A 25,239-nucleotide genomic window follows, 5' to 3' on the forward strand; every position below is an offset into this window, starting at 1 on the left:
TGTCTCAGCAGGACAGAGAAATATGTGATGACACCTTCAACCAAGTACATTTTTTGGGGGGGAGGGGGAGAAGAAAATTGAATTCCTACCTTAAGTAAATCCACTCCCATATCTTGGTCCCCTGTGAAAAGCAATGGCTGTGAAATAGTCCAGAGACATCAGCATTCAAACCTCTCTGAAATAAATGCAGGCAGCCCACCTCACACCGACAGGTTGCTCTCATAGTTGTGCTAGTTTTAAACCAACAGTATTGACTTCAAGATTTAACCTGATCTACAATTGCATGAGTGACAGATTAAGCTTATTCTTGGTTCAGCAGCTTGGGCAGTTCAGATTCAGTTCAGCTTAGAAACTTCGCACTATTAGTAGGGAACTTTTATTTGAAAAGGAGAGACTGAAGTCTGCAGGAGCTGATGAGGATGCCAGGAAAAGCAAGAAGAGTGAGGCAATGCCTAAAAAGCCAACTGTTACACTTCAGGTTCTCTGCAGCTGACAGTGAGTTTCCCCCTAGACCCAGAGGACAGAAAATAGCAGAGCAGAGAGAACAATATAAAGAGGCAGGAGAAGTGGATGAGCAAACCACTCTGACAAGGTCGGTAAGCTCAGGAAATGAAGGCTTTCTAAGAGATGAGGTGGGATAAAGGTACAGAAAAGGGCAAACGATTTGGATACTTCATCAAACAGGCAGCTCTTGTGTCTTCCCATAGCATGAAGGTCAATCAGGATTTTATGTAAGACAACGAGATGCTGGAATTGCAGCTTGCCAACAAAAAGTCAGTGTATTCGTACTTACATTTCCATCGGATTAAAATACGACAACTTGAGCAATTTTTATTTATTGAAGGCAGTTCTTCTTCAAAACCTTCTAAAACAGTTACAGAGAACTTTATCTCCCAAGAACATGCATGCCTGAAGATAGACTGTATTCTAGGAAATATGTAGCACTTATGCTTGATGTGCTAATTCCGTACTAAGTTACTCCGTCAGTTTTTTTCTTAAGATGGGTAAGAGAGCCTCTCCAAGTGCTGATCAGCTCTAAATCTATTAAAATTGATGTAAATCTGGAAAAACTACACTGAAATGATGATGGTGGCAGAGCCAGTGCCAGACTGTAACTAAGACTCATGGGGAAAATCTAAAAGTCTGAAGTTGCATCAGTGGAGCAGGGATTTCTCCCCAACTGTTCCCCAAGCCCAGGGACAGTCAGTCTGTACTTTCTGTAATGTGTAAGGGATGGAAGAAATCAGAAGAAAGCGTATAATAAATCAACTGACAGTGTCTGAAAAATAGCTGTCCTGTCTCCTTAATATGAGAGAGAGCAATGTTCTGGAGGCAGGAGGAATTTGGCTTTAGACAGAAAACATTCCCCTATAGGGGGACAAAAAGTGATCGTTCTGTAACTTAATCAATCTCAGGCCTCTCTTTGAGGGAAATAGCGTGTTGCCTGCAACAGCACGTATAATAATGTTTGCTGAAATATAAACTATGGCCGTATACCCTAAGATGGAAGGTCAGAAGTCAGCTGAGGATCTGGCCACAGATGTTCGGCAATAGAGATCAAAACGCAATATATCAAATTTAGTACTTTTCCTTGAGGAACAGGTTGCAGGAATTTCTCAGCCCATCTCCTTCACAGTAAGTGTGTTCACCCTGCATGTAACAAAGCTGTAGATCACAAATTGCCAGGTTATGCAAAGACAAACTTCACTTTTCCTAATTTCTCCTTGTCCTGTGCTTGAGTATTTTAATATTTATGCAGTGAGTATCCACAAACAGAGCTCCCCTGAGCCTCTGCAATGTTTAAGTCCTTCTACCAAAGTGAAGAATCATGTGACACCTTTTAGTCCTCCCACAGCCCTTGATATGTTTCCTAAAGCCGACATTTGATATTATGAAATGTGTTGTAATCAATTATTAAAGTTATAGCACCACTGGATTTTTATTAACTTGAACAACAACAACGACAACAAAAATCCACCAAAAAATGGGCCCTCATAACCTATCAGCCTTGTTATATCCTGAAAGCTGCTTTAACAAGCAGGGAGTAATATAGTGTAATTGGTACTCCACAATTTAATTGTTCTGTTCTTAAATCTAATATTGCAGCTGTGGGTTAAGTTTACACCACAGCTTTCAAGAGAACATGAAAGTGTGGTACATCTGTGCAACAGAAAGCTAAACATCTCTCATCTGATGTGTTTACAATGACATTTGATAGCGTGGAATGGTTTGGAGTTCATTCTTAAAGCTGCAGAACCGCTTTTTAACACTGCAAAAAAGAGAAAAAGCCTCCAATCTCCTTCAAGAAACTCAGCCCAAACAAGCCAGACGATAATGCTGCTGCAGGCATTGCAGGAAAACTGCTGGATGTAACAATTCCTTCAAGGGTCTGTGAGCATTTGTCACCTAGGCAGTGGAAAAGGGGACAAGGACATCTTCCCCCTCAGATGACATAATCAATTATTTGAAAAACAAACCAGTCAAAAAGTCTGCAACTAGACAAGTAAAACAACCTCTGGCATGCATAAAACAGACAACAATATGTCAAGAAATGTTGTTAAGTGGGTGACTTCAGCAGATTTAGAAATGGTGCGGTTTTCAATTTAACAGGTGGCAGAACTGCTTATGGTATCTTGAACTTCACATTCTGTATAACTAACAGCTTCAGCATTATGTACTTGTTAGTGAATTTATTAAGCCCATAAGTAGTTCAAGAAACTTAGGCATGGGCCCATAAATGTCATCTGCAGTTTGTGAACTGCAAGTATCTGACTGTTTTGATCAAGGTTTTTACGGGGAAGTTAAATGGTTATTAAAATTATTTACTACTGCTACACAAAAAGGGAGCAAGCCTGCTGAAGAACTTACATTGTGGTAAGATGTGATAGGCTGGAGGTCAAACGTGTTAGCAGAAAAGCATTTCTGTTTACGTCTAAGTCCAAATTTTGTACATTATGAAGCTTATAGTATATTGAAGTGGCCAAGAAAGGGTTGGTGGAGGGAAAGAGGCATTTTCCCTTTACTGTAATCTGCTATCAGAAATACATGATCTGATCAGGCTACTTTTCTTGTTCTCAGCATTAGCTGCCTTCCAACATTTTCTATCCTTGGAGAAATGCATGATAAAACAACTTTAAAAGGTTACTTTCTGCTCATACCTCTGTAGCAGTCCACAATGTCTTGATTTATGCTCTTTAACAGATAAAAGCGATCTCACTGATGAAGCTCAGCTGTATTACCATACTACATTGGAATATATTAAGTTTTTTAACTTTATTATTTCAGTCACAATTAAGACTATCTGAAGCCTCTTCATAGAAAGGGGACATAACAAAAGCTGTACCTTAGCAAGTCGATCAATGGATGCATTCATTCTGCATCAAAAATACCGTAAGAAGGACAGATCTCCTGGGGAGGCAAATCTGTATCAATATTTCAGTCTCTTGAATACAGAAATTAGATACAATAAAATGCAACACTTGAGCTTCCCTTCCTTTCAATTAACTCAGAAACAAAAATTGTCCTTAGAAGGGAAGAAATGCATTCATGTTTTTGGGTTTTCCCCCTTTCATAGCATCATAATGTTCTCTTCATGGGTGGAAAACTTAATCTTCAAGTTCAAGACTAGTTTCTTCATACAGTTCAGGATGAGATGACTTGGAATACCGGGAATATTTCAGATGTAGAAAATCACCCAATTCATCCAGAGCATTCAAAACCTGCAAGACCATTACACTGTGTCAATTCTCTTGGAAAATAAATGAAGGTCTAGTAACCCCTACTTTACAGCAGAACAAGAAGATGATAAAAGCATCAATTAAAGAAAGTTTAAAAGGCAAATGGCACATTTTTGCTTTCATTCTCCTGTAGTGAACATCAATGCAGTTGCAGATGTACAACAACATCTACAAGAACAGAATTCACTCCTTCAGTAGGTTATATTTTATTAGTAAACACTTTAATTGAGCACAGATGAAAAAAATTACTTTTTTTCTAAAAGCACAGGGAGATAATAACCCAGATAAAAGTTATCTTGGCTGGTGCAAAAGGGATGTGTAAGGCACTACTTCAATATTTCCCTACAGATCACAAGGACTGGAGTTGCCACTGCATTTTCTTTGATGAGACTCAGCCCACAGTGCTGATCAGAGTCAGAATAGTTTAAGATATTTTTAGTGCATTCCTTTATCTTCCTGTATTACTATCACAGACATAATTAATAATACATGAATACAGTAATGCTGTGTCCCCAGGTCTCAGTAGATTGGAAGAGCAGCCAGGGAACTCTGTGCCATAGAGAAGCAGCTCAGTGTTTTGCAGCATCTAATCCACATTCAAGAGCGGCCAACTTTTTGGCATCAAAGTAGAAAACAGCAATTCTGATTTTGAGCCTGTTGCTGTTAAGCCACTAAAATGAGCTCATGAACAAAAAGGAGTAATTCAGTAATACTTTATGCATAGACATTGCTTCAAGGTCACTAAGGAAGTTATTCTTGGGAGCTTGCCCTTTCATGGACAGTTACTCTTTTTAGTTCCAGGCTGAGATTCAAAACTAATTTTGCCAAAGGGAAAAGTTTTTGTTGTGTTTGTTACCTGTTGTAACCCTGTGTTTAGGCACATTCACAAAGTGTTTGTCCTAAAAATTTTCCATCTGCAAGCAATTCAACTCAGGACATTTCCATTCCCCCATACTGTAAGGACATGTAAAGAATGCCACAAGTACCAGGGCAATGATCCCACTTTCAAAGGCAATGACACATCAAGAATGATGGCTGGAGAGCCTTTTGGACCTTCACCGGTTCCAGGAAGCAGCAAAGTGCAGGTAGCAGGAAGTTAACATGCAATGATGGCCCAAAAATGTAATGGCATTGATATTTGGGGGTGGGTGAGAGAAAGAAAATCAAAGCAGCAACCTCAAGAGATTAATCTTTGGATCGACATCGTCATTTATTACTAGGTAAATAAACTAAAATCTGCTCCAACAGCAAAAGCTGACAACGTCCAGCACAAGTACGCAGCTATGCCCTGTTCTATGCAATATCATCTTTAGAGTGTTATACCTTGTTAAAAACTACTGCACCTTTAAGAGCAGCAGGAATTTCACACTGCACACATGCAAGACAGATTTTCCAATGTTGTTTGCAAGGGGTGTACACTGACATGGGAGCAGGATCTGGCCTCAAGCCCCACAGGAATCTCAGGAGACAAATGGAGAACCAGGGGCTCCCTGCAGGTGCCTGGCTGCACGAAGGAGTGGTATCTTACACTCAAATGCCTTCCACAATCATGGGTTTTTTGCTTTGACCATCATACTTGTGCAAAAAGAGGAAAAAGAAAGCCTAAAGTTTACTGTTAAGCCCCTGTGTTTCATGCCTCTAATTTGGCTTATTCTGAAAATGAGACAACATTTGTCAAGCCGGGCCAAAAACACCTTCGGCAAGAAAGGGAGATGGAAAATTTCAAGGAGTTTATTTTAAACACATTTTTGACTGCGTTGGATATAGAGGATTAAGATGGAAGTCTCAACATACTCTGAACAGTATTTCTGATATCAGAGAAAGATAAAAAACTGAGACAGGCCAGACAGCACCAATGAAACTTCATTAGGTTCAAACAGTTCCCAATACAATTTGCTATTTCCACCTGTATCCCCAAGGCCATCCCATATGCTCTACAATTCAAGAAACAGGTGGAAATATCGAATGAAAATAAGGGCATTAAAAACTTGATTTTCAATTATTTCCACCTCATTTCAGGTTTTCTACTCTGACAGTTTTGACCTAGCATCTAACTTTTGTCTTGCTGTAGTCTTCATATTAGTTATTAGTTATGACAGATTTGGTTATTATTAGAAATAGAAGAACATAATAAGTTAACTGTCCCATAATTTATTTTTTAAAATAAAATATGTAAGGCTAAAATGCCTTTAAAGATCAAGTGACACGGCCAGAAAAAAAAAAGGAAAAATGAATTATTGAGATTCAAAGTACCAGACACACAGCTTCTCCCAACCTCCTTTGCATCTGCAGTTAATTTCAGCAGGACATCTGCTGTGCTTACCGTGTCTAACATCTCCCGTGTATGCGCAGCTGACACACAAAACCGAGCTCTGGATTCTGTGATAGGAGTAGCTGGAAACCCAACCACAACTACCCCAATATTTTTTTCTAACATGCGTCTTGCAAAAGCCCTAAGGAGAGAAGAAGAAGGAAAACAAAACTAAATTATCTCCAATAAACTGACCACAGAGAGAAAACATTCAAGTACAATAAAACAATGGGTAAAATCCTGTCTTCAATTGAAGCGGATAGTAATATTCCCATTGAATTCAATAAGAGCCAGAATTTTACCAGTAGGACTGAGATTATTTGCTGCTTCACAGCTCATGAAGCCAAGTGGGTGTCAAATACTAGAAGTGTGATGGCAGAGAAAGCATTGTAGAGTAGACATGAATCACTTATGTCAATGAAAGGTTTTGAGTGCAAATCAAAACATGTGGGCATTCACAATCCCTAAGCATGGAAGAAGTTGGGCTGTGGAAGGTATGAGGGCTGCACATCAGCAGGAATACAACAACGTGTGTGATGGTTTCTTTGCTCTCACAATTACTCTGCCAGTATAGGAACCTTTTGTGTGGTATGTTCTACACCTAGAGCACATAACCACCCTGCGCTACTTGCAAATACTGCTTAGTGCTCAACCATTACCTTATGCTACTACTGACTTCTGGTCTGTGTGTCCAAGTCAGTGCACAACTGATGCTTAATAGGTAGTGAATGGTAAAACATGGAAAGACTGTTCAAAGATCAGATGGGGAAAAAGAATACCCATCCAAAACAATTCACACATCAAAGGCAGTATGTCTCTTTTAATGATTACAAATAATAAAAAAAAAAATCCAAATTCAAAACGCTATCAAAAGTGTTATTCCAGAGTCAATTAAAAAAGGATAAAAGAAATATTTAAAAATTTACATACCAGAACAGCTCTACATTAAGTCTAGGACCATATTTTAAAAAGAACATAACTAAATTATGAATTCACCTAATAGTGTATGTTTCTTTTGTGAAGCATCTACCACACATAACTACATTTTTCATAATGTGTACCAAATAACCTACGAACTTGAATAGTGTTTGTTTTGCCAACAGTTTTTTTTTCAGTACTTACCCTATCTTACCAGGCATATAAAGGAGTAAGGGGACAACAGGAGAATCATCATTGCCATAAATGATGAAGCCCATTTCATGCAGTCTTCGTCTGAAGTATCTTGTGTTTCTCCCCAGCTGGCGCACTCTTTGGAGCCCTGAAATGAGTCGGTCAGGAGATCGGTCAGTCCAAAGGTAAGAAACAGTTCAAAAAAAGTTTGGCTGAAATGTATATGTTGCTACTTGGTTCAACAGAAAAACATGGAATGAGCTAAATGCAACTACACTGATTATTATGGTGCTGTAGGACAGATGATAAATATTCATGTACTGGTGAGGTACCTTCCCACTGGCAGAAACAGAAAGTCTCCTGTGAAGAGATAGGTAAACAATTCCCTTTACTGTACTGCACTGAATAAAGCCTACTGAATGACATACACCTATATAGACATAGTTATATGTCTCTATAGACAGAGGACATGTAAATACAGTACGTTGTTTGAGACATACTTCAGTATGAAGGAAAACAACCAACATCTACAGACATTGATGCAGATGTCAGTATATGCATTTCTTTTCTACCTAACATTATTCCACAGCAGCCCTCTTATATCTCAGCTAGTTCTATGCATAAACTTTTTTTTTTAAAATTCTGTGACTGTGATAAAGCTTGAAGTAGAAAATATTGCATTTTGGGTCAGCTCAAATTGATGCTTTTGTTGCAATTTTTTAGACAGAAAACTTTGTTATCACACGAGGTCTGATCTTCTATAGTTTCTTACCAACACTCAGCATAATTCCAGCTACTCTTAATATGTACCTACATATGTAATCCCTTGCTGAGTTCTGCTCAGTTTCTCTGTCCTCTTGCTATTATTACCTCAATATCATCATTTAACAACAGACTTGGGACATTCAAGACTTTCAGACACAAGTTTCATCCTCTGTATTGTCCGTGGCCTCATTCAGTCATGAATTCACCGATGTGTCCCCCACCAAAACTGACAGGAGAGTTCAAAACAATTATTTTTAATGAAGGAAAAAGACAAAAAGAGAAGAAAGAAAAAAAAAAGGCAGAGGAAAAAATGCGCTTGAAAAGTCAGCTCAGCCTTTTCTTTTGAAGTGTCACTAAGGAGGTGATTTTTTGACAAGTGCAGTTGCTTGCTTACCCACGGCATACACGAGGGAAGAGCCACACTCATCATTTGGGTAGGTAGGAGATACGGTATGTCCTTTCCCTGCTCTACCTGTGTTATATTTCATCAGTGGGCTGATGTATGTGTTGCTCTTCCAGTGCTGTAAGGTGCTGACAGCAATGGTGCCACCTACCCCATACCCACATCTGCTCTTTCTCACCACCTCCCCAGTACCAGTCCCAGGCTCGTACAGCCACATCATGAATCAAGCCAGGTCCATCGTCTGCCTGACCTTACCAGAAGGAAAACTGCCAAGCCAACATCAAACAGCGCGATTCTCTAAATCTCAATGCTGTGCAGCTGCTCGTGCCTGCCCAGCAGAGGTGGTGGGAACACATGGTAAGAGTGGGATTTAGCAGGACACACCCCAGCTTCACTTTTATCTTTCATTTTCCTCATGTTCATCAGCCCATACTTTCAACATCACATTATGTCATCAGACACGAACGTTGAAGCCCCCAGTACAACTAATTTCCTCTTTTTCCCTTTGCTTTTAAGGTGCCTCTGCACAGATGTATTACGTTTCCACTCTCCATTTACTTCTCCATTTTGCTTTACTTTCTGTTCACTTCATTCTTGGATAACTGCTTTCTGCTGTCACCTTCTCTGACTGGATGCCTGTTTCTCAATTCCCCATCTTCCTCCTTGTAACCACAGTGGCCAGGTAGACGCTCATAGCTGCTACATATCACCTTGGGCAGATTTGTCCTCAGATCACATTCCACCCCGTCACCTGCCATGGCTTTTCTTCCTATTCCCTCTTGGCTAATGTGGCGACCACCCCACCTACATAAACCTCTTTTCCATTCATCATTTCTGAGTGCGCGTCAGTTTGAACAAGATCTACTGCTTCATCTGGTCTGTATCTTCCCAAGTCAAGGTTCTGTCAGTGTCCTGGCTGGGAAATTTATAGGGAAACTGGGACTTGCTTTACAGTGATCAGTGTTTTGCTGAACAAATTAAAAGATCTCATAAAACCAGTGTATTTGTAACTTTATGCACAAAACTGCCCACACAGACAACCTGTTAGTTGCTGCTTCAGTCATTCAGTTTAAAGTGTTCAGTGGAAGAGATCTGCTGGGTTAGAAAAGGCCACAAATAGTTTAACCATCTCTCTAATGCTGCTAAAACAAAAACAGCTGTGCCAGAGCAAGGAAAACAAATGAAACACAAAAGCATCCTAGTACAAAGCTTTCCAGTCACTAATAAAAACAATAGTCTGTGGTATTTCCAAAAATATTTTTGGTGTAGTAGATCTCAAAGAGCCAGGAGGAAATATTGGAAGAGGAGGAGGAGAAATGGGGGCAGGGGAGATGGCAAGGAAAGGGAGTTAGAGAAGAACCGCAGAATAATGTGTCTGAAGTCTAAAGAGAGAGAGTTTTCCCTTGTTAGAATTTGTAAAGATGTTATTAGCGCCTCCTGAATGCCCAAATTACAAGGAGGAGGGTGGGAGAGTAACCTGAACTAGGGGTTCAAAACCACTGCTGCTTCTTGCTAGCTTAGCAGCCCCTGAGCTAGTTTCCAAACTTTCAGTCTGCAGCATTTGAAACTACTAGATTTTCAATTAAGGAAAGTTTTCCTAAATGCAGATGTTCTTGGCGAGTGCAGCTTAAGACTTGCTGCCTTGTCCTTTCTATTCAGCTGTTTACCACAGAGCTGGAAACAAAGTCTCAGCCACGCAAGACTCCAGGCTGGTCGGTATTTATCGAACCATATGCGCATTGATCAGTTTGTCTCTTTCTTATTATGAGTACCAGGAATTTAGATTCCAAAGCAAGAGGGGAAAACCAGCAAGTTAGGGCTGAAAGAGGAGTTTAGGGTAACTCCTTCACAAATCAAACGTCTCCTCCAGGCTTCCCTCGCTAAATCTATATTCTCAGCCAGTTTGTGATCGGATGGATCCCCTTTCGAGACTCCCTATGAAACTCATTTCCAGCCAGCGCTGATGCAAAAGAGCCACTCGAATGTTTTAGCAACATCCTCGGATAGTAATTTCATTTGCAGGGATGCACTGAAGAGCCAAATAAAAGATCAGAGCACTGACATATATCTGGAGGGAAAAAAAGGCACATTAGGAGACGATTGCTACACACACTGTATTTGTGGGTGGGTGGCTGGGAGGAACCTTATTTCTTTACCAAATGTCAACACTTTTGTTTCTCATGTTAAATTTTGTGGTCAAAGACCACATACAGACATCAGATACAGAGCCATCTTATATGCTGTCCTGTTAAGAGCAATAAAAATCTTAAAGTTTGTAACTGTATTTCAATGTTCTTTTTAGTTTCTTTATGGGACGCTCCGATGTCAGATAAGAAAGCAAATCTGAGCAAAATGTTTATTTTGGTCTCATTGGCCCAGTTTTCCCCCCACACTGCAGATTAAATCAGTGTAAGACTGATGAATTCAGTTTAGAATCAGATCTTAGTCCAAATTCCACTGCTTTACGTTCATCCAAGACACTGCATTTAAAAACTATTTTCTTTGACTCTTGAGGCTGGGATCTTATATCCTCTATTATTTATTGAGTGAAAAATCTGAAGAGTTGGACCCTTGAGCTAAAATGATATAGCTGCATCTATTTGAATGTAAGAATTTGACTGTACAGCACTAATTAGAGGATCAGGTCCTTAGACAGTTAATGTGTTTATCCAAAAATTCTTCATTTGCAAAATCCTTGAGGATTTACAGTACACGCAAATAGCTTATAGCACAGCATGCAGGATATCCAGATAATTATATTCCATAAACCATGTGAACCACAACACAGCATATGTTTGAAGAAAACAGCCTGGACAGGGAAAACTGACCCTTAGCTAATTAAAACTAAACCCACTAAAGCCCCAGAGTTTTCAACTAAGGTTGAGCATGATCTTATTAAGAGCTCTACATCTTTTTACCAGCTGAATTAAGAAGGGACAGAAAGAGAGAAAAGTGAGTGACAAAGGATACTTGAATTTCACAAGTTATCTTCACACTGCTTGAAACATAAAGTGATACACAGCCAGTTTACTGGGATTTTGTTGAAATACAGGATTAATGACCTGGATAGCACAACAAAACCAGATTTACTGCATCTGCAATCCACCTACTGCTGGCAAATTTAGAGTTTACATTTGTTGCACCACTTTTAAAATATTTGGTTTCCTGCAAATCTCTAAGCTGTTGGCAATTCTGGGAAAAATGCTGATTATATTTTTATTTTACATGCATTATTGTGTATTGCCAGTTTCAGGTTATAATTTTCTGCAGGCTTTTAGAAGGCTTTATAGTGCAAAATTAATATGGTTAGGTTAAGGAAAAATATAAAGAGAAAGCAAGAGCGAAAGAAACTATAAGATAGTGGCTTGCGTGTAATTTCTTTGAGGCAGAAAGCTTTTTAATAGAGAGCTACTTGGAGTAACAGCCTTGGTAGATGCTTTGTCACAGGCCAGACCTGCTTTTGGTGAGGAGCTGCTCTGGGGTTTGGAAGCGGGAAGGCACCTGACAACACCTCTGAGGACCTGATCTCAGGTAGATGTTACCCAGCTCCACACACTTCAATAGAGCTTTGCTATTTATGTCAGCTGAGGACCTTACCCTGGCAGTAAAATAGGTAGTAAAGCCATCAGCTCTCTGAAACACAAGCTTGTTTTCCTCTCCTAGAGATGTCTGCTTTTCACTCCTGCAGGATTTTAATGAGCAGAGAAGCCGGCTGCCTTCAACTCCTGCACTAACATTCCCCCTTTGAACTCTTCCTGTAGGCTTCAACCCTTGGAAATTCTGACTCAGTAGAGTGAAAACAGGAATAAGCAACCTGTAGCCTTTCATATCAAGATCTCAGGTGTATTTGAACTGAAGGAGAGCTATTTTTCCTGAATCCGCTCCAGGAAAGATAATCCCACGCCGTACTTTTTTTGGTATGCGCTGGACTCTTCAAGACACAAATCCACCTGCTTTAATCTTCTCCAGCTGTTGTTTCATAGGGCCTTTCAAGATAATTAGTTACACAATCAAACTTTTCCATGCCGGTGTCAGTGCATTTCTTCAATCTGTATTCCTTGGATGGAGAACTCCACTCCCTGCCCTCCTCTACTAACAACTAGATAGTAAAAAGGAAACTTTCATAGGCTGAAAAAAAGAATTGGAAAACAATAGCTCTTCCCCACTAAACTGTTGCAGATGGATAGATTTTCTTTTTTTCCTCTGGTTCCATTATAAGAGTAACACACATGTACCTCCATGTGCATTAAATCACAAATAGAATGCTATAAAACTGGGGTGCCTAAAGGAAATATGTTCTCAGATAAAAAATATTTATTAAAAAACCCAACTTTGTTATGAACTGGGGAGAAGCGAAGATGTTTTCTTTTACAATCTAATGCCAGCTAGAAGCCTAGTAATTTCAACTTAATTCAGCTGCTAAATAAGTCCTTAAGGACTTATTTAGTCAGTTCAATTTTAACTGTGAACTGCTGCAAAACACTTTCCAGAGCAGATTAAGGGAAGAAAAAGTGGCAATTTCAGCTGAAGCAGAAAGGGGAGAAGTTGTACAAAATTTCAACTTATTTCTCAAATAAGCCAAGTACGCTTACCCAGCACCTTATCTGTATTCAGATAGGTAACGTAAGAGTTCAGTGTCCCCCACAAAAGCAGGGACAGAGCAGCTGGCCTTGGCTGAGCCTTTTTTCCTCCCAGCACAGGTGATTAATCACAAAGCCCGTCAGTTCCCCAGCTGAAAGCCAGCCAGTGCGCAACACGCCCCATCTGTATCACATTAGGTGTTCCTGAAATGCCAGTGATCAAAACGCCGTTAGAAAAGGCACTTCTCTCCTTTGTGCTCCTCAGGCTGGTAACAGGACTGGATTCCTTGAGCAGCGGCATCTGGAACGGAGGAGGGATCCTCATGGTCTACCCCAGCAGCAAAGACACCCTTAAAAGGTGACTGTCACAGAGCTGCATGTTGCTGTCCCTGGGGAAAGTGGAGTTTTCTCTGCTGGGGGACAGGCTACGAGTCACATCCAAGCCTGATCGCATCCCTCCTCTGCATGCAGTTAATAATTATGTGTGAATCCATGGGACACCAATCTACGGGTAGGGCCTGCTAGAGGACTACAGCACTGGTGTAACTATGAATATGGAAAAAGTGACTTAATACGAGGGAGAATTTGGTCAATCCCCCGAGCTCTTGTAAATCACTGCAAACACTCTTATTCCAAAGCCCCTGCTTGTTCAGATCAACTGACCCTCCACAGATACATTTGGCTCCCTTTTGGAGGTGAACCCCATGGCAGGTGACTCCACTGGAACAGTGTCTCACTCATTTTGAGTAAAGATGGCAGAATTTAGCTCTATTTCGTCGTCCACTGCAGGGAAAACATCTGTGATGTTCAGCTCAGACAAATAATAATTGTGACAGCACATTATCATCATTAGGATCTTCACCATCATAGCAGCTGGGAGCCCTAGTCATGTAGTCAATTCTGCGCACACGGGGAATAATTTACTTGAGCGCTTTAAATGTAAGCACATACTTATTGGGAATATTAACTTACTTAAAATTAAGCCAGAGTTCAAGCATTCTGCTTGATGAGGACCCGAGAGAAGCAATCACCTCAAAATGAAGCAAAATGAAAATTTGAGAGGGAACAGGAAAAAGGCATGCTTTAGTGTGACTGATTCTGTAAGCTGTTTTGAGCAGGTTCAAGGGGTCCGGCACTGAGCAGCTCCCAGCACTAAAACTTACAGCCATAGTTTCATGATCAGTTCAGTCTGGCACAGATTTATTTTGCTGCAAAAGGGATTGTTCCATTCAGCTCCAGCTGCTCAAGTCCTGGCGCTGGGATTCATGGAGCCATATGGTAGATTGGCTCCAGGAACCAGTTTGGCTGTAGGCTAAACCATTTGTGGGAGGGTCAGTTCTTTTTCAACTAGATCAGTTCTCTGATTCAGTTCATTGCATGGCTGCATGACCCTAATGCTGGCACGAGGAAAAGGGGCACAAAGAAGGGGACAGGCAGAGGGTGAAAGGCAAAAAGGATGACACCAGTGCTGGTTTATGCCAGGTCTTAGAGGTGCAAAACTCTAAGGTTTTTGAATTTACAAAGGAACCCGACACGCAAAGCAAAATGTCTTCAAAAGATTGCTGAGCACAGATAGCAGAGGAAAATATTGGAAACTGAACATTTTAAGAAGCTAGTCCTCCAGTTATACAAAAAATCTAAGGCAGATGGAAATGTTTTAAAAAGGAACCTTTTTTAAAAAACAGATCTTTTTAATGCTAAGCCAAAACAGAAAGCAGAGTTCTGCAGCTTCTCGCAAATCCAAATGAGCTCAAATACAAGAACTCAAAGTTATCTTTTAACATAACAAGGACAGCAGATTCATGAGGATAGGGTTTTAGATTTTTCAATGTCCCATAAAAAGATATGAAAAATGCCTATTGCTGTTGGTGAATTGTAGTTTGTCATGCATTAAACAGAAAAATGATGCCTTTGCAAATGCTGCAATTTGCTTTTTACACCTCTATAATTTATTATTAGTCATCAAGAAAATTGCTTCAGATTTTCTAGCAGTCTTAACTCAGTCTGCTTAGTGGTTCTGTTTTTTACCTATCAAATTTAAGTGTAAAAATGTGCTTTTGGTATTCTCAGGCAGAAAGGGGGGAAAAAAAAGGTCTGAGGTCACAGCTGGAGGGGCTGTGTTGCATGCAAGTAAGTGTACTTGAAAAATCTGCACAGGGTCCAAACACTCTGAGTCAACTACAGTCTCATCATGGGGATAAAACCACTAAGGCAGCTGCTGAGTTTCCTGAGGTATCTCCAGTGCTGTAATGAGAAGCCACGAGGAGAACATACAAAGAATATCTATAGTATCAATTATAAAGAGTAAATGCCATGGGAACTTCTGCTTCCTGTATCTCCTAATAAATGAGGAGAGACACATTTGAGATGAAAAGGCCACAAAGGCTTAAGAGGGATAAAATGATTTTTTTTTAGACTGTATTAACTGAACTGTGGAACTTGCTGCCTTATGTCATTATTAAAGGAAATACAGCTGCCAGAAGTTCATATGCTTTTGAACAGCTCTATTATAGGAACTATGATAGTATCAATGACATTGTGGTACCAAGAATAAATGTGTCTTGTTCTACAAGCTGTAAATCTTCAAAGAGTCCTTTAAAACATGGCACTGAAAAACACCAGGACTTGTACTCTACTAAAAATATGATTTTACATGAAAATAGAAATACATTTTCAATTTTTGTTGTCGTGCTCTGACTCTTCTGATACAAGTCACTCAAGAAACGAAGGACTTGGTCATAGTGACCCCAACCTACCCCTCTATCCCAGGCAGGTACATTATCAATTTTGAGGGAACGACTATCTTCTCCTAAATCAGTATTTCTTGTGCTTCATTTCCTCAAGTCACAGCAGAAAACATGGCAAAAGAAGGAAACTGTAATAGCTGGCTGTGGGCTCTGGAATATCCTGCCAGTCATGCTATCAGACAGTAATGTCTCACAATGATCACAAATACTGATATGGGACACACCCATACATTTCTAGATGGTTTCTGTGGGAGATACCATGTCTACTCTATGTCTTTGTACTTATGTCAGTGCAAGCCTTTTAAAATGAGAACATTCACATCCAAACTGGAGTCTCCTGCTGCAAAGGAAGGTGAGCACACATCTTGTAAGTGCACTTACAAGTTTGTTGGCCAGAGAAGAACAAGGAACACCTGAGGTACAAGCACTTGTTTGGAGGGTCTTGTGTTTGCTGTAGTATTTTTTGTAGCCCTTTTTGTTCACGGCCTCTCCAGCCCATCTTCTCAGCATCTCGTTTTGGTCCTAGCCTCTATCCTTATCACCCAACGTGTTACCTGATATCCCTGTTGTGTCTCCTTTGCTCATCAGAGTGTCTTTTCTCTCTAATCTTTCTGGCTCAGTTCCCAAAGTGCCTGATGGGGCAGGATGGACACAGGTGCCCAGGCTCTTGGTGGGGGATGCTCTGTTCAGGCCCCCCACACTAAGCTGGAAGATGTTCCTTCATTCAGTGGATCTTGAGATACATCGCTGTTCATTTCAAGTAAAGATTTTTGTAGAGACTTGTAACAACATGAGACTTAGATGGTAGTTCATGGATATGGCAAAAACTATAAGCTTGGCTAGATTATGAAAACCCCATATGTATATCTAGCTTTCTTCTGAGGAAGGGCTGAATCTTTTTTGTTGATATGAAAATATTGAAACCTGAGACAGACACCTGTTGTGGATGATTTCCAGCTAAATAGTTTAGGTTTCATAGTATTATTTTTAAACTGTTAACCTGTAGCTTCCTTCTAATTAAACTGTACCCACTGTGTTCATACACATTTATTCATATCCTGCAGTCAGCCATCCCATGTACTGATCCTGTCTTGGAAATGCACACCTTGGTTCCTTTTCCAAACAACCATATTGTTACTAATTGAAAATAAAGGAAGAAAATATGGGAGATTGACCATTTGAATACGTACCAGGATAAACACAAGCAGTATTCACTGCATTTCTGGCCTCGGGTATTATTCACTATATAATTCCACCTATGCTACTCTTTTCTGGATTAGCTGCTTAACAAATTAGTAGAAAATAACTAGCAAGAAATTGCAGGGAATATAAAAGCACAATATCTGGGAAAGTATAGAAGATGACTGTATGAAGTGCTAAAAAACATAGAACAAAGAGTTTTCAGAGCAGCAATTTAAATGACCAAATCAGTCTTCCTTACCTTAGTTTTCAATTAATCTATTGAGGAGTGAGTTATGAAGTTCAGACGTAAGAAAAAGCTGGGTTAACACATTCATCATCCCATTATTTCATACTATTTTCAAGAAGCACCCACTAGTTAACATGGAACTTTTTAGCAAACACTAATTTAATTATTTTCCAAAACATTCCAGTGTTTTTCACAAGGCTCCCTCCTCTACAGAAATGTCCTCTGGAGGACAAGCCATCAGTGGAGATCTCCTTATAAAGGATTCCCCAAACCACCCTATGGGAAGAGAATGCCATTTGAAATAAACTGCAAAATAAACTCCTTTTATTGATTTAGCAGACTTCCAGAGAACAAAGGGTCCATATACCCTGTGGCAACTCTGGTTCACTTGCAACTTCTCTGCCAGGTGTCCCTGCGACACGGCTATGCTCTCACAAGGACGGCTCACATGCAGGATTCACCATTCGCTATGACAGCAGACCCGAAGAACTCAGCCAAGGCCGCTGTTGTCCTTGGAAACAATAATATCTAAGAAGAGACAGTGCTTTCTTCCTTCTGTTCCTCCCCACTTTCTAAGCCACCACCTTCCTCTCTCTGATGCCAAAGCAGCATTGTAGTGTGGTCCAGCATCACATTTTTTCCTGTGTTTTGGGTCGCGTTTTTTTTTGTAGTCACAAGACAGCCTAATGAAGGGAGGCCCACATGAAAGAAAAACCAATAGACTAAAATAATGAGTCTGGCTCAGAAGGACAAGAAACATTTTTACACATCATAGCCAGTTTGCTAGCCTTTGTGCAATACCCTAAGCTGTGATATATGATTTATTAATCTGTTTTTCTATTCATTTGCATTTTGTATTACAAGACAAATTCTTAAAACCTGACAGAACACTCATTTATTTCACAAAGGATTTGCAGAAGCCTTAATAAGCACTTATTTTGTGGAGAAATAAAGACACTGTGTCATTAAAGAACACTGCTTCTGAAAGAGAAAATGCTGCAAAGTCTTAGCCCTAAGACAGACACGTACATCTTAAAAAAATTCCGTCTTGAACCAAGTTCTGCTACTAGCCTGCACTGAACTGCATGCGGAATCACGCTAGCTGAAGATCATTTTTAAGAGGCTTTGAAGGTTTGGAAATGCTCTGTGTGTTGAATGTTTTACACCCGGCATCTCAGAGAGATGTGAATTTGGGAAGGCTCGGTGTAAGGCCGCCCTCTGATGGCATTGCCGATTATTAGCGCAGGGAGCTGCTCCGCAGTCCTCAAGATAGGAGAAACCTGTCAGATCTGGTCTCATAGATTGAACAGGATGTAGGGATTAGCATCCACAACCTCGACCTTTCAAATTTCAAGTTGGAAAGAGTTGTTACACTCCGACTTCTCTGCCAAAATGACAAAAGCATCATTTCCTCATCGGCTACACATCGCACTGGAGTTTTGCTGTACTTTGTTATTGCACTCAGCAGAATTTGGCACTGGGACTGGATTCTCTATCCTTCCTTTTGTACACTGGGGTCTTGCAAATTCTGGCCTCATTGAAGGGCTGCAATAAACATCTTAACAGCCTTGTGTCTATCTCAGTTTGAAACTGCCCTCTAGGGCACTGCAACCGCATAGTGCAGAACAGTATCTTAACCTGCTCTCATATACTCTTTTTCCTTTCCATTGCCCTTACACTAGTCATATCTACCAGAGAGGACTAATTACTACCAGAGAGAACTAATTACTCTGTTAGTCCTATGCAAGGTAAGATAAAATAGCACAGCACAGTGCTGCTGTACCAGTATAAAAGAAACTGCAGTTCAGAGCAGAATCTCTATCTTCAACCACGTATTACACAATAACATGATTCTTGCACATTCCTGACAAAAACTATACAAATTCAAAAACCACCAGATTTTCCCTGAGTTGGGATTAAGTCCTAGAACATTGAGTACACATCAATATCACACAGTTGTTTTGTTGCCTGCTGCATAGAAAGCACATTACACAGAGGACTGGACAGTAGCTGTGTCTGCAACTTCAGGTGAGGAATACAAATATCTTAGTTTTTCATAAAGACACCAAGTAATCAGTTCTTCTGGGACAAAATATACAAAATATACTTCCAAACTAGCTTCAGGACACCATAATTAATGCCTGGTTGAAGTAAGAATTATTATAATCACATAGTCTTTCTATTATTTAACATACAATACCGGGTTTGAAATTCTGCACCATGCTAGATTTGCGTGTCATTTTGAAGGTTTGCACCTACAAAGAAGCTAAACTGACAGCATTGAGCCCATAAATGAAGGCACGTCCTTATGAACCCCTCCTACAAAGTCAGACTCAAAGGACAATTCATGTACTTCTATTTGTTGCTGCAAAGCAGAGTGGGCTGGCAACTACAGAGCCAGAATTCCAGAGTATTTCCATCCCTGCTGCATGTGGATGAGTGTGGAAAAAGAAACAGAGTTGAGAGTACTGAGAAGTATGATGAGTTGGATATTAATTTTACAGTCAGAATTATTTCCTTTGCATTGCATTACTAAGCTATTTTACTGCTGAATGCCATTTTTTTTGCACCTGTACACAGTAAATGCTCTGGCAGTAACTGAATAAGTGAAGTTAAAGAAGGTGGCTTACCTTGTGTGGTTCCGTCTAGTCCCATGAGACATTTCATTGCCCTGATTATTTGCTCTGCTACAGCTGGACACATAGATGTGGCGTACACAGCACTGTGAGAATGAGTTCGTAAAAAGTCCACAAGGTCCTTGCACAAGCAAAACAAAGCATTGAATGAGCTTTGAGCTGGCCAAACAGCAGATCTCCCTCTTAACTACTGCAGGAGTGAGAACATGCAGAAGGATGAGGATGTTTCACTAGTTATTGGTTTGCTTTCTTGGCTGCTACTGTTAAAGCATGGCCTAAAGAAACATCAGGCAGGTGCCCCATATAAGTGGGGCAACTATAGCTATAACAAAAGTCTGGAATAATGTTTACTTCTGTGCTAAAAGTTATTATAAAGGAGCCAAAATAATTTAAAGACCAATGAACAGCTGCACATAAGTCCTGCTCAGCTCTGGGAACAAAGCAAAGTCTACATGACAACAGCGTAGCTCCTCTGCCACAAGAACTAACCTGAGAAAAGCTACCTAACTGGAATCTATCTTTAGCTATTTGCATATAAATGTCTTTCAATTGAAAGTTTCCAGCACTGTGGCAGAGACTGTCATGTCAGAGTCAGTATAGCTACTTTAGTATTTCCTTGTATAGAAAGCACTGATGTACTGTAAGCATGTCTAAAGCACAAGTAACTCTCCTGAATCCAGGACACTGTAAGAATTCAGAACTTAATCGATTAAGACCATCCTTGTTATGACAGCTTATATCTCCTAGTGCAAAATATCAGAGTAACAGTCACCACACTAAAAGCTGAACCCACGTTAGTGAGAAAGTGGTAAGGCCTGCTTGAAAACTGCCTTTGATTAAAAAAAAATCACCAGAAAAACCAAACCAAAACAAAGAAAGAAAGTAACCCAAACTATTGCAAAAAATCTGTATGAGTCTATGCAGTAATAAAGACTGACCTAAGCTTATACAGGTTATGCATTGCTATATTGCAACTGTAACCCTAAAGGGTTGATCAAATAGCTGAGAAGGCTTCTGTGCTCTAGGTGATGCAGTTACCAGTGCCACAGTGAGTGTTTTGCTGCAGAAATAAACGTGCCCAGAGTGCTCTGGGTGAGCAGCTGCCACCAAGGTGCAGAAGCCTGGGGCAAAGCTTAGTGAGACACACAGGCCTGTAAAGAGCAACCCACTTTCATTTAAGAAAACTTACAAGGCTTAGATGATTAATTACTTTAGACTGCTTTACACAGATCTAGGCTTCCTATGATTTCTAGCCACATTTGCAACATTGTCTTTGGTAAGAGTTAAACCTTCATATACAAGTTCAGGAAGCAAAGGAAACAAAGGAAATTAATTCTTGATGTATTGTGATAGCCTGTTTTTAAAACTCCAGGGGCAAAACCGAAAAAGACAGTAAGAAATATACACTTTTTACTTTCTTATAGCCCTTTTATTCTACTTAAGTGCTACTCTTATTAACGTTATCCTAACAACCGCATGGGATGTCTTAACAGGTTTCCTACCCATTCAGCAAACTGCTTTAGAAATACATTCAGCAGGGTAAGAAAAGGGTAAATAATCAGCAACTACTTGATATCTTTGTCAAGCAACAACACCAATAACATTTCACAATGGTGTTGATTATGCTTTCTCTTCCACTACGCCCCCAGTTAAAGCAAGTTCAGGTCTACTTTTTGTTGACATCCGTTGTTGGCAAGAGGTTGTTTTGTTAAAAGTATGCAGAGCAACTGAGGACACGGATTTCACTATTGCAAAAGGCCCTCAGTAACCCTCTTTCTCCATCCTCCTAAAAAATGTGACTATGACAATCCACAACTGTTTAGGAATTTTATTATCAGTGGATGAAACTGTGGCTTTAATCTCTCGGTATTGCTCCACACACTGTTTACAAATGTGAAACAAAAGTAACAAGCAATCTGCATGCAAATTGATGCAGTGAAGTATATTTAGCCAACCACAACATGTCTAAATATTTCCAAGACAAACAACAATCATCAGGGTGGCACAGAAATACCCAGTCCAAGCAAATTACATAATATGAACATGAAACAGGAATAAGGACATACGATTGATTGATGAGCATTTGGGATCCAGACAAAAATGGTACTAACTTTAGAATAGTGCTCCTGCAAAGTAGTCTATGTGAAAAGATAGTCAAATACATCATAAGAAGGTAAATCCCCCCTCCCTTGAGGTTAAAATGTTTATGTTTTCCTTTTACCTTTTTGCCAGCTAAGTATCCTCCAGCTGCGCCAAAGCTCTTTGTGAATGTTCCCATTAATACATCAACATCGTCAGGACTCATACCGAAGTATTCCACAACTCCTCGGCCCGTTGCGCCCACCGCACCGATGCTGTGAGCTTCGTCCAAGTAGAGGTAGGCTTTGTATTTCTTCTTCAAGGAGACTATCTCTGGCAGGCGTACGATGGACCCTTCCATGCTGCGGATGGAGAGAATCATGGATGAACAACAAACCCTGCTTTCTGTTTCTAAGATACTGTCAGAAAATAAAGGCATTGATTGCCTTGCTCTGTGAAAGATCTTTTGGAACTTCAATTTGTATTTACAATTCAAAGAAAAATTGCAAGCCTTTCCCATTTGTGGGTGAGTATAAAACAGTCGAATAATTTTAGAATTCAAACAATCAAAACTAGTCAAAAAGCCTATGAGCATCTGCACATTTTCAACATGCCAGAAAAGAGAAGGAAAGGTAGACAGCAAGGGGGAGATACCCCAAGCACTACATTACAATTCGCTGCAAAACAAATGTTATAATGAATTAAGGAACCACTATAATTCAGTCTGGTCCTTGCTTACTTCATTCTCAGCTACAGCTGCAATATTTGGGGCTAGCAGCTCTAGTGCAAATGACCCCGGTGCAAAGCATGGGTCATTTGCGCTATTACTATTATTACATAGGAGATGGACCGCTTGAAAGGAACAGATGGTGCCATAACCCAAATCATAACCCAGTCTTCACAGTGGACAGAATCAGGGATTAGGAAAAGGGAACACAAATCCTCTCTTGCCAATAGTTTATTCCAGTATGCACTTTTGAGGAAATGCAGCCTGCTACCCAGTGTTCAAAGGAAAAAAATTCCATTCTGTTCATTTTTACTTTCTTGCAGCCGCATAGGAAAAAGAAACATTCTGATCTTGCACTAATGGTGTATCGAGATTTGTAGAAATAAGAAGAAATTATAATTCTTATGCATTGTTCATAATCACGCCAGTAAGTTAGAAGGCACAGAGGAGCTATACAGCAAAATGAAAGCCTGAAAGGGAGGGAGACAAATCAGAAGGGAAGTATCAATAGTATTGCTGTGAAGATTATTACATCTTGAAAGCCTTTGTGAGATGACTACAGCTATGCTTGGATATGCTCTGATGCACTCAGGGTTCATTTCATAAGGAGTTAAACATATTGTTTTACACTAGCTCTAGTAAGCAGGTCTTCAAATGCTAAATACTTCCTACCGAACACAAAATGAGTGTGCTGTGCGCCAGGAAAACTAGTGCTCCATGGCTAAGGTGTATTGAATCGCAAATACTACAAGAATTTCAGGTAAGCAGAAACATCTAGTTTGTTCACAAATAGCATGTACAACACAGCAGTGCAATCAACACAACTTCTGGGCAATTTTTAGATCCTGGACCAGTGGCTTCCATGGATTGTTTTATTGCCCCTCTTGCTGCACTATGCAGCTGGATGGCTGGTACCACAAAAGGGGCAGGATGTGCTTTTAGCACCTGGGAAATTTCTGAATGCTTTTAGTGCTTCTTTCATCCTCTGTTCTCCTGAGTAAGCCTGGAAACAGCTTGGTCTCCAGTGTTGAAGGAGACCTGCCCACTGGCACGACTCCATTAGTTTGAGAGAATAGCACGGGTGACCAGCTACAGACAAGGGTTGCCTGTGCTGTTCACACTGGGAGGTTCAGAGAGCCTGGCTGTGTGTGCCAGGAGCCATGTTTTTGGCTGTCGGGTGACTGCTGGCAAATTTTGCCCTTCTGTCTCGCCCACCCATTGAAGAGGCAGCTGTGGGGCTGTCTATCAGCACCATGGTCTCCCACAGCAAAGAAGGATGGGGTGGTACTACAAGCTCCTGAGGGCTGGGCTTGCTCACTTTGCAACTGGGGGAAAAGCAACTTGAACCACCACAGGTGTTTTCCTAAGAAATACAAGGGCAGAGCCCGCAGTCCTCACATAGCCCAGAGTCAAAGCATTAATCAACTGAAAATGATACCGAGTCGCTGGGCGTGCTTGGGCATGCAGCATCGCACGTGCTGGGGATGGCAGCTTTCGGCTGCTTCTGGTGGGCTGCAGGTTGGCTGTATGGTCAGAGAGCAACAAGTGAACAGGCATCCCAACTTCCACCTCCCAGCAGTTCTTGGCCAGCGAAGGACAGAAACAGTTTACCCACATTTACATGGACATCGTTAAGCTTAGTGTCTTATGGAGATTCAGAGGGGAGAAACAGTATTTATCTTCAAAAAGACAAGAGTAAAAATGGTAAATTAAAAATACAGAGCTTGGTTTGCTGCGTATTGTGGAATGGAAGCAAAGTTTCTGCTGAATCCCAGAATACAGAGAGCTGGTATGTGGCTGGTGCAAGATTTAACCATTTAGAGGATTTATTGAAAACTTTTCTTACTCATAGGTATAGGAAGATTTCTCTTTGAACTCTAAGCTGTTTAGCAAAACAGGGCATTTATGTTCAGTATCAGTGTTGATTTTCTGCTCTTGAAACATGCTGACTGACATAGATGTTACAATAGTTGACAGAGATCCTAACATGGCCTTGAAGTGTCCATGGAGCAGATAAAGCACTGCTGGTTTCAGGTAGATTTTCTGTGCTGCCATTCAAACAGGCCCCAGCTTTCCTGATGGCAGAGATGAGAATGTTTTGCTGCCTACTCTGTTCTTGGTCTCTCTTTTGACTCTGGGAGATAGTTTGTGATACAAACACCACTCTGTTTAGAATTCTTCCAAGATAAATCTCACTTCACATAACCCCTTGGGTAGCCGAAATGGAAAGTTTACTGAGTCCTTCAGTAAATATTAATGTCGACAGAGTTTAAACTAGAGAGACAGGAGTGAACTGTAATCATTCTGTCTCAGTCTGGTTGTGTCGCTTTTACAAAAATATTGATCTGCTTCCAGATCTGCTCAAGCACACAAGGCACATCAAAAAAGCTGGATGCATATGAACATAATATGGCTCTATCCAGAGAAGATGTTCTCATTGTGTGGTATTACATCCTGTCTTGTAGCAAAAACTATATTAGCTTGGTGGCAGGGATGTAAAGCTTCTCGACTGCAACTGACCCTCATCTCCTGTGTTAGACGGGTAGGCACAAAAGCTTGCTTCGAAACACACTCAGTTTGAATGCTCCTCCAGATGTGAGGAGATAATACAAAATTTTGGGATCACGGAATTTTGAACTTTGAGTCAATTCCTATGTTACCACTGAGATTCTTCCTGATGCAGCTGGTGAACTGTGGAGCCAAGTGCCTGGAGAA

At 40.4% G+C, this 25,239-nt stretch overlaps 1 protein-coding gene across 1 annotated transcript in view; it reads right to left on the reverse strand.

The window, feature by feature from the left end:
- Window positions 1–3,605: 3,605 nt before the first annotated feature.
- The window catches only part of SPTLC3 (serine palmitoyltransferase long chain base subunit 3), a gene marked incomplete at both ends in the record, with an annotated part of 78,297 nt that continues 56,663 nt past the window's right edge, over window positions 3,606–25,239 (reverse strand). The window contains 5 exons of the mRNA XM_080342929.1: window positions 3,606–3,719; window positions 6,061–6,190; window positions 7,171–7,306; window positions 19,713–19,839; window positions 21,940–22,159. Coding sequence (XP_080199055.1) covers window positions 3,606–3,719; window positions 6,061–6,190; window positions 7,171–7,306; window positions 19,713–19,839; window positions 21,940–22,159 — 727 coding nt within the window. The remainder of the gene's footprint in view (window positions 3,720–6,060; window positions 6,191–7,170; window positions 7,307–19,712; window positions 19,840–21,939; window positions 22,160–25,239) is intronic.

This window comes from Nesoenas mayeri (assembly GCF_963082525.1).
Source record: "Nesoenas mayeri genome assembly, chromosome: 3".
In the NCBI taxonomy this organism is placed as follows: Eukaryota; Metazoa; Chordata; class Aves; order Columbiformes; family Columbidae; genus Nesoenas; species Nesoenas mayeri.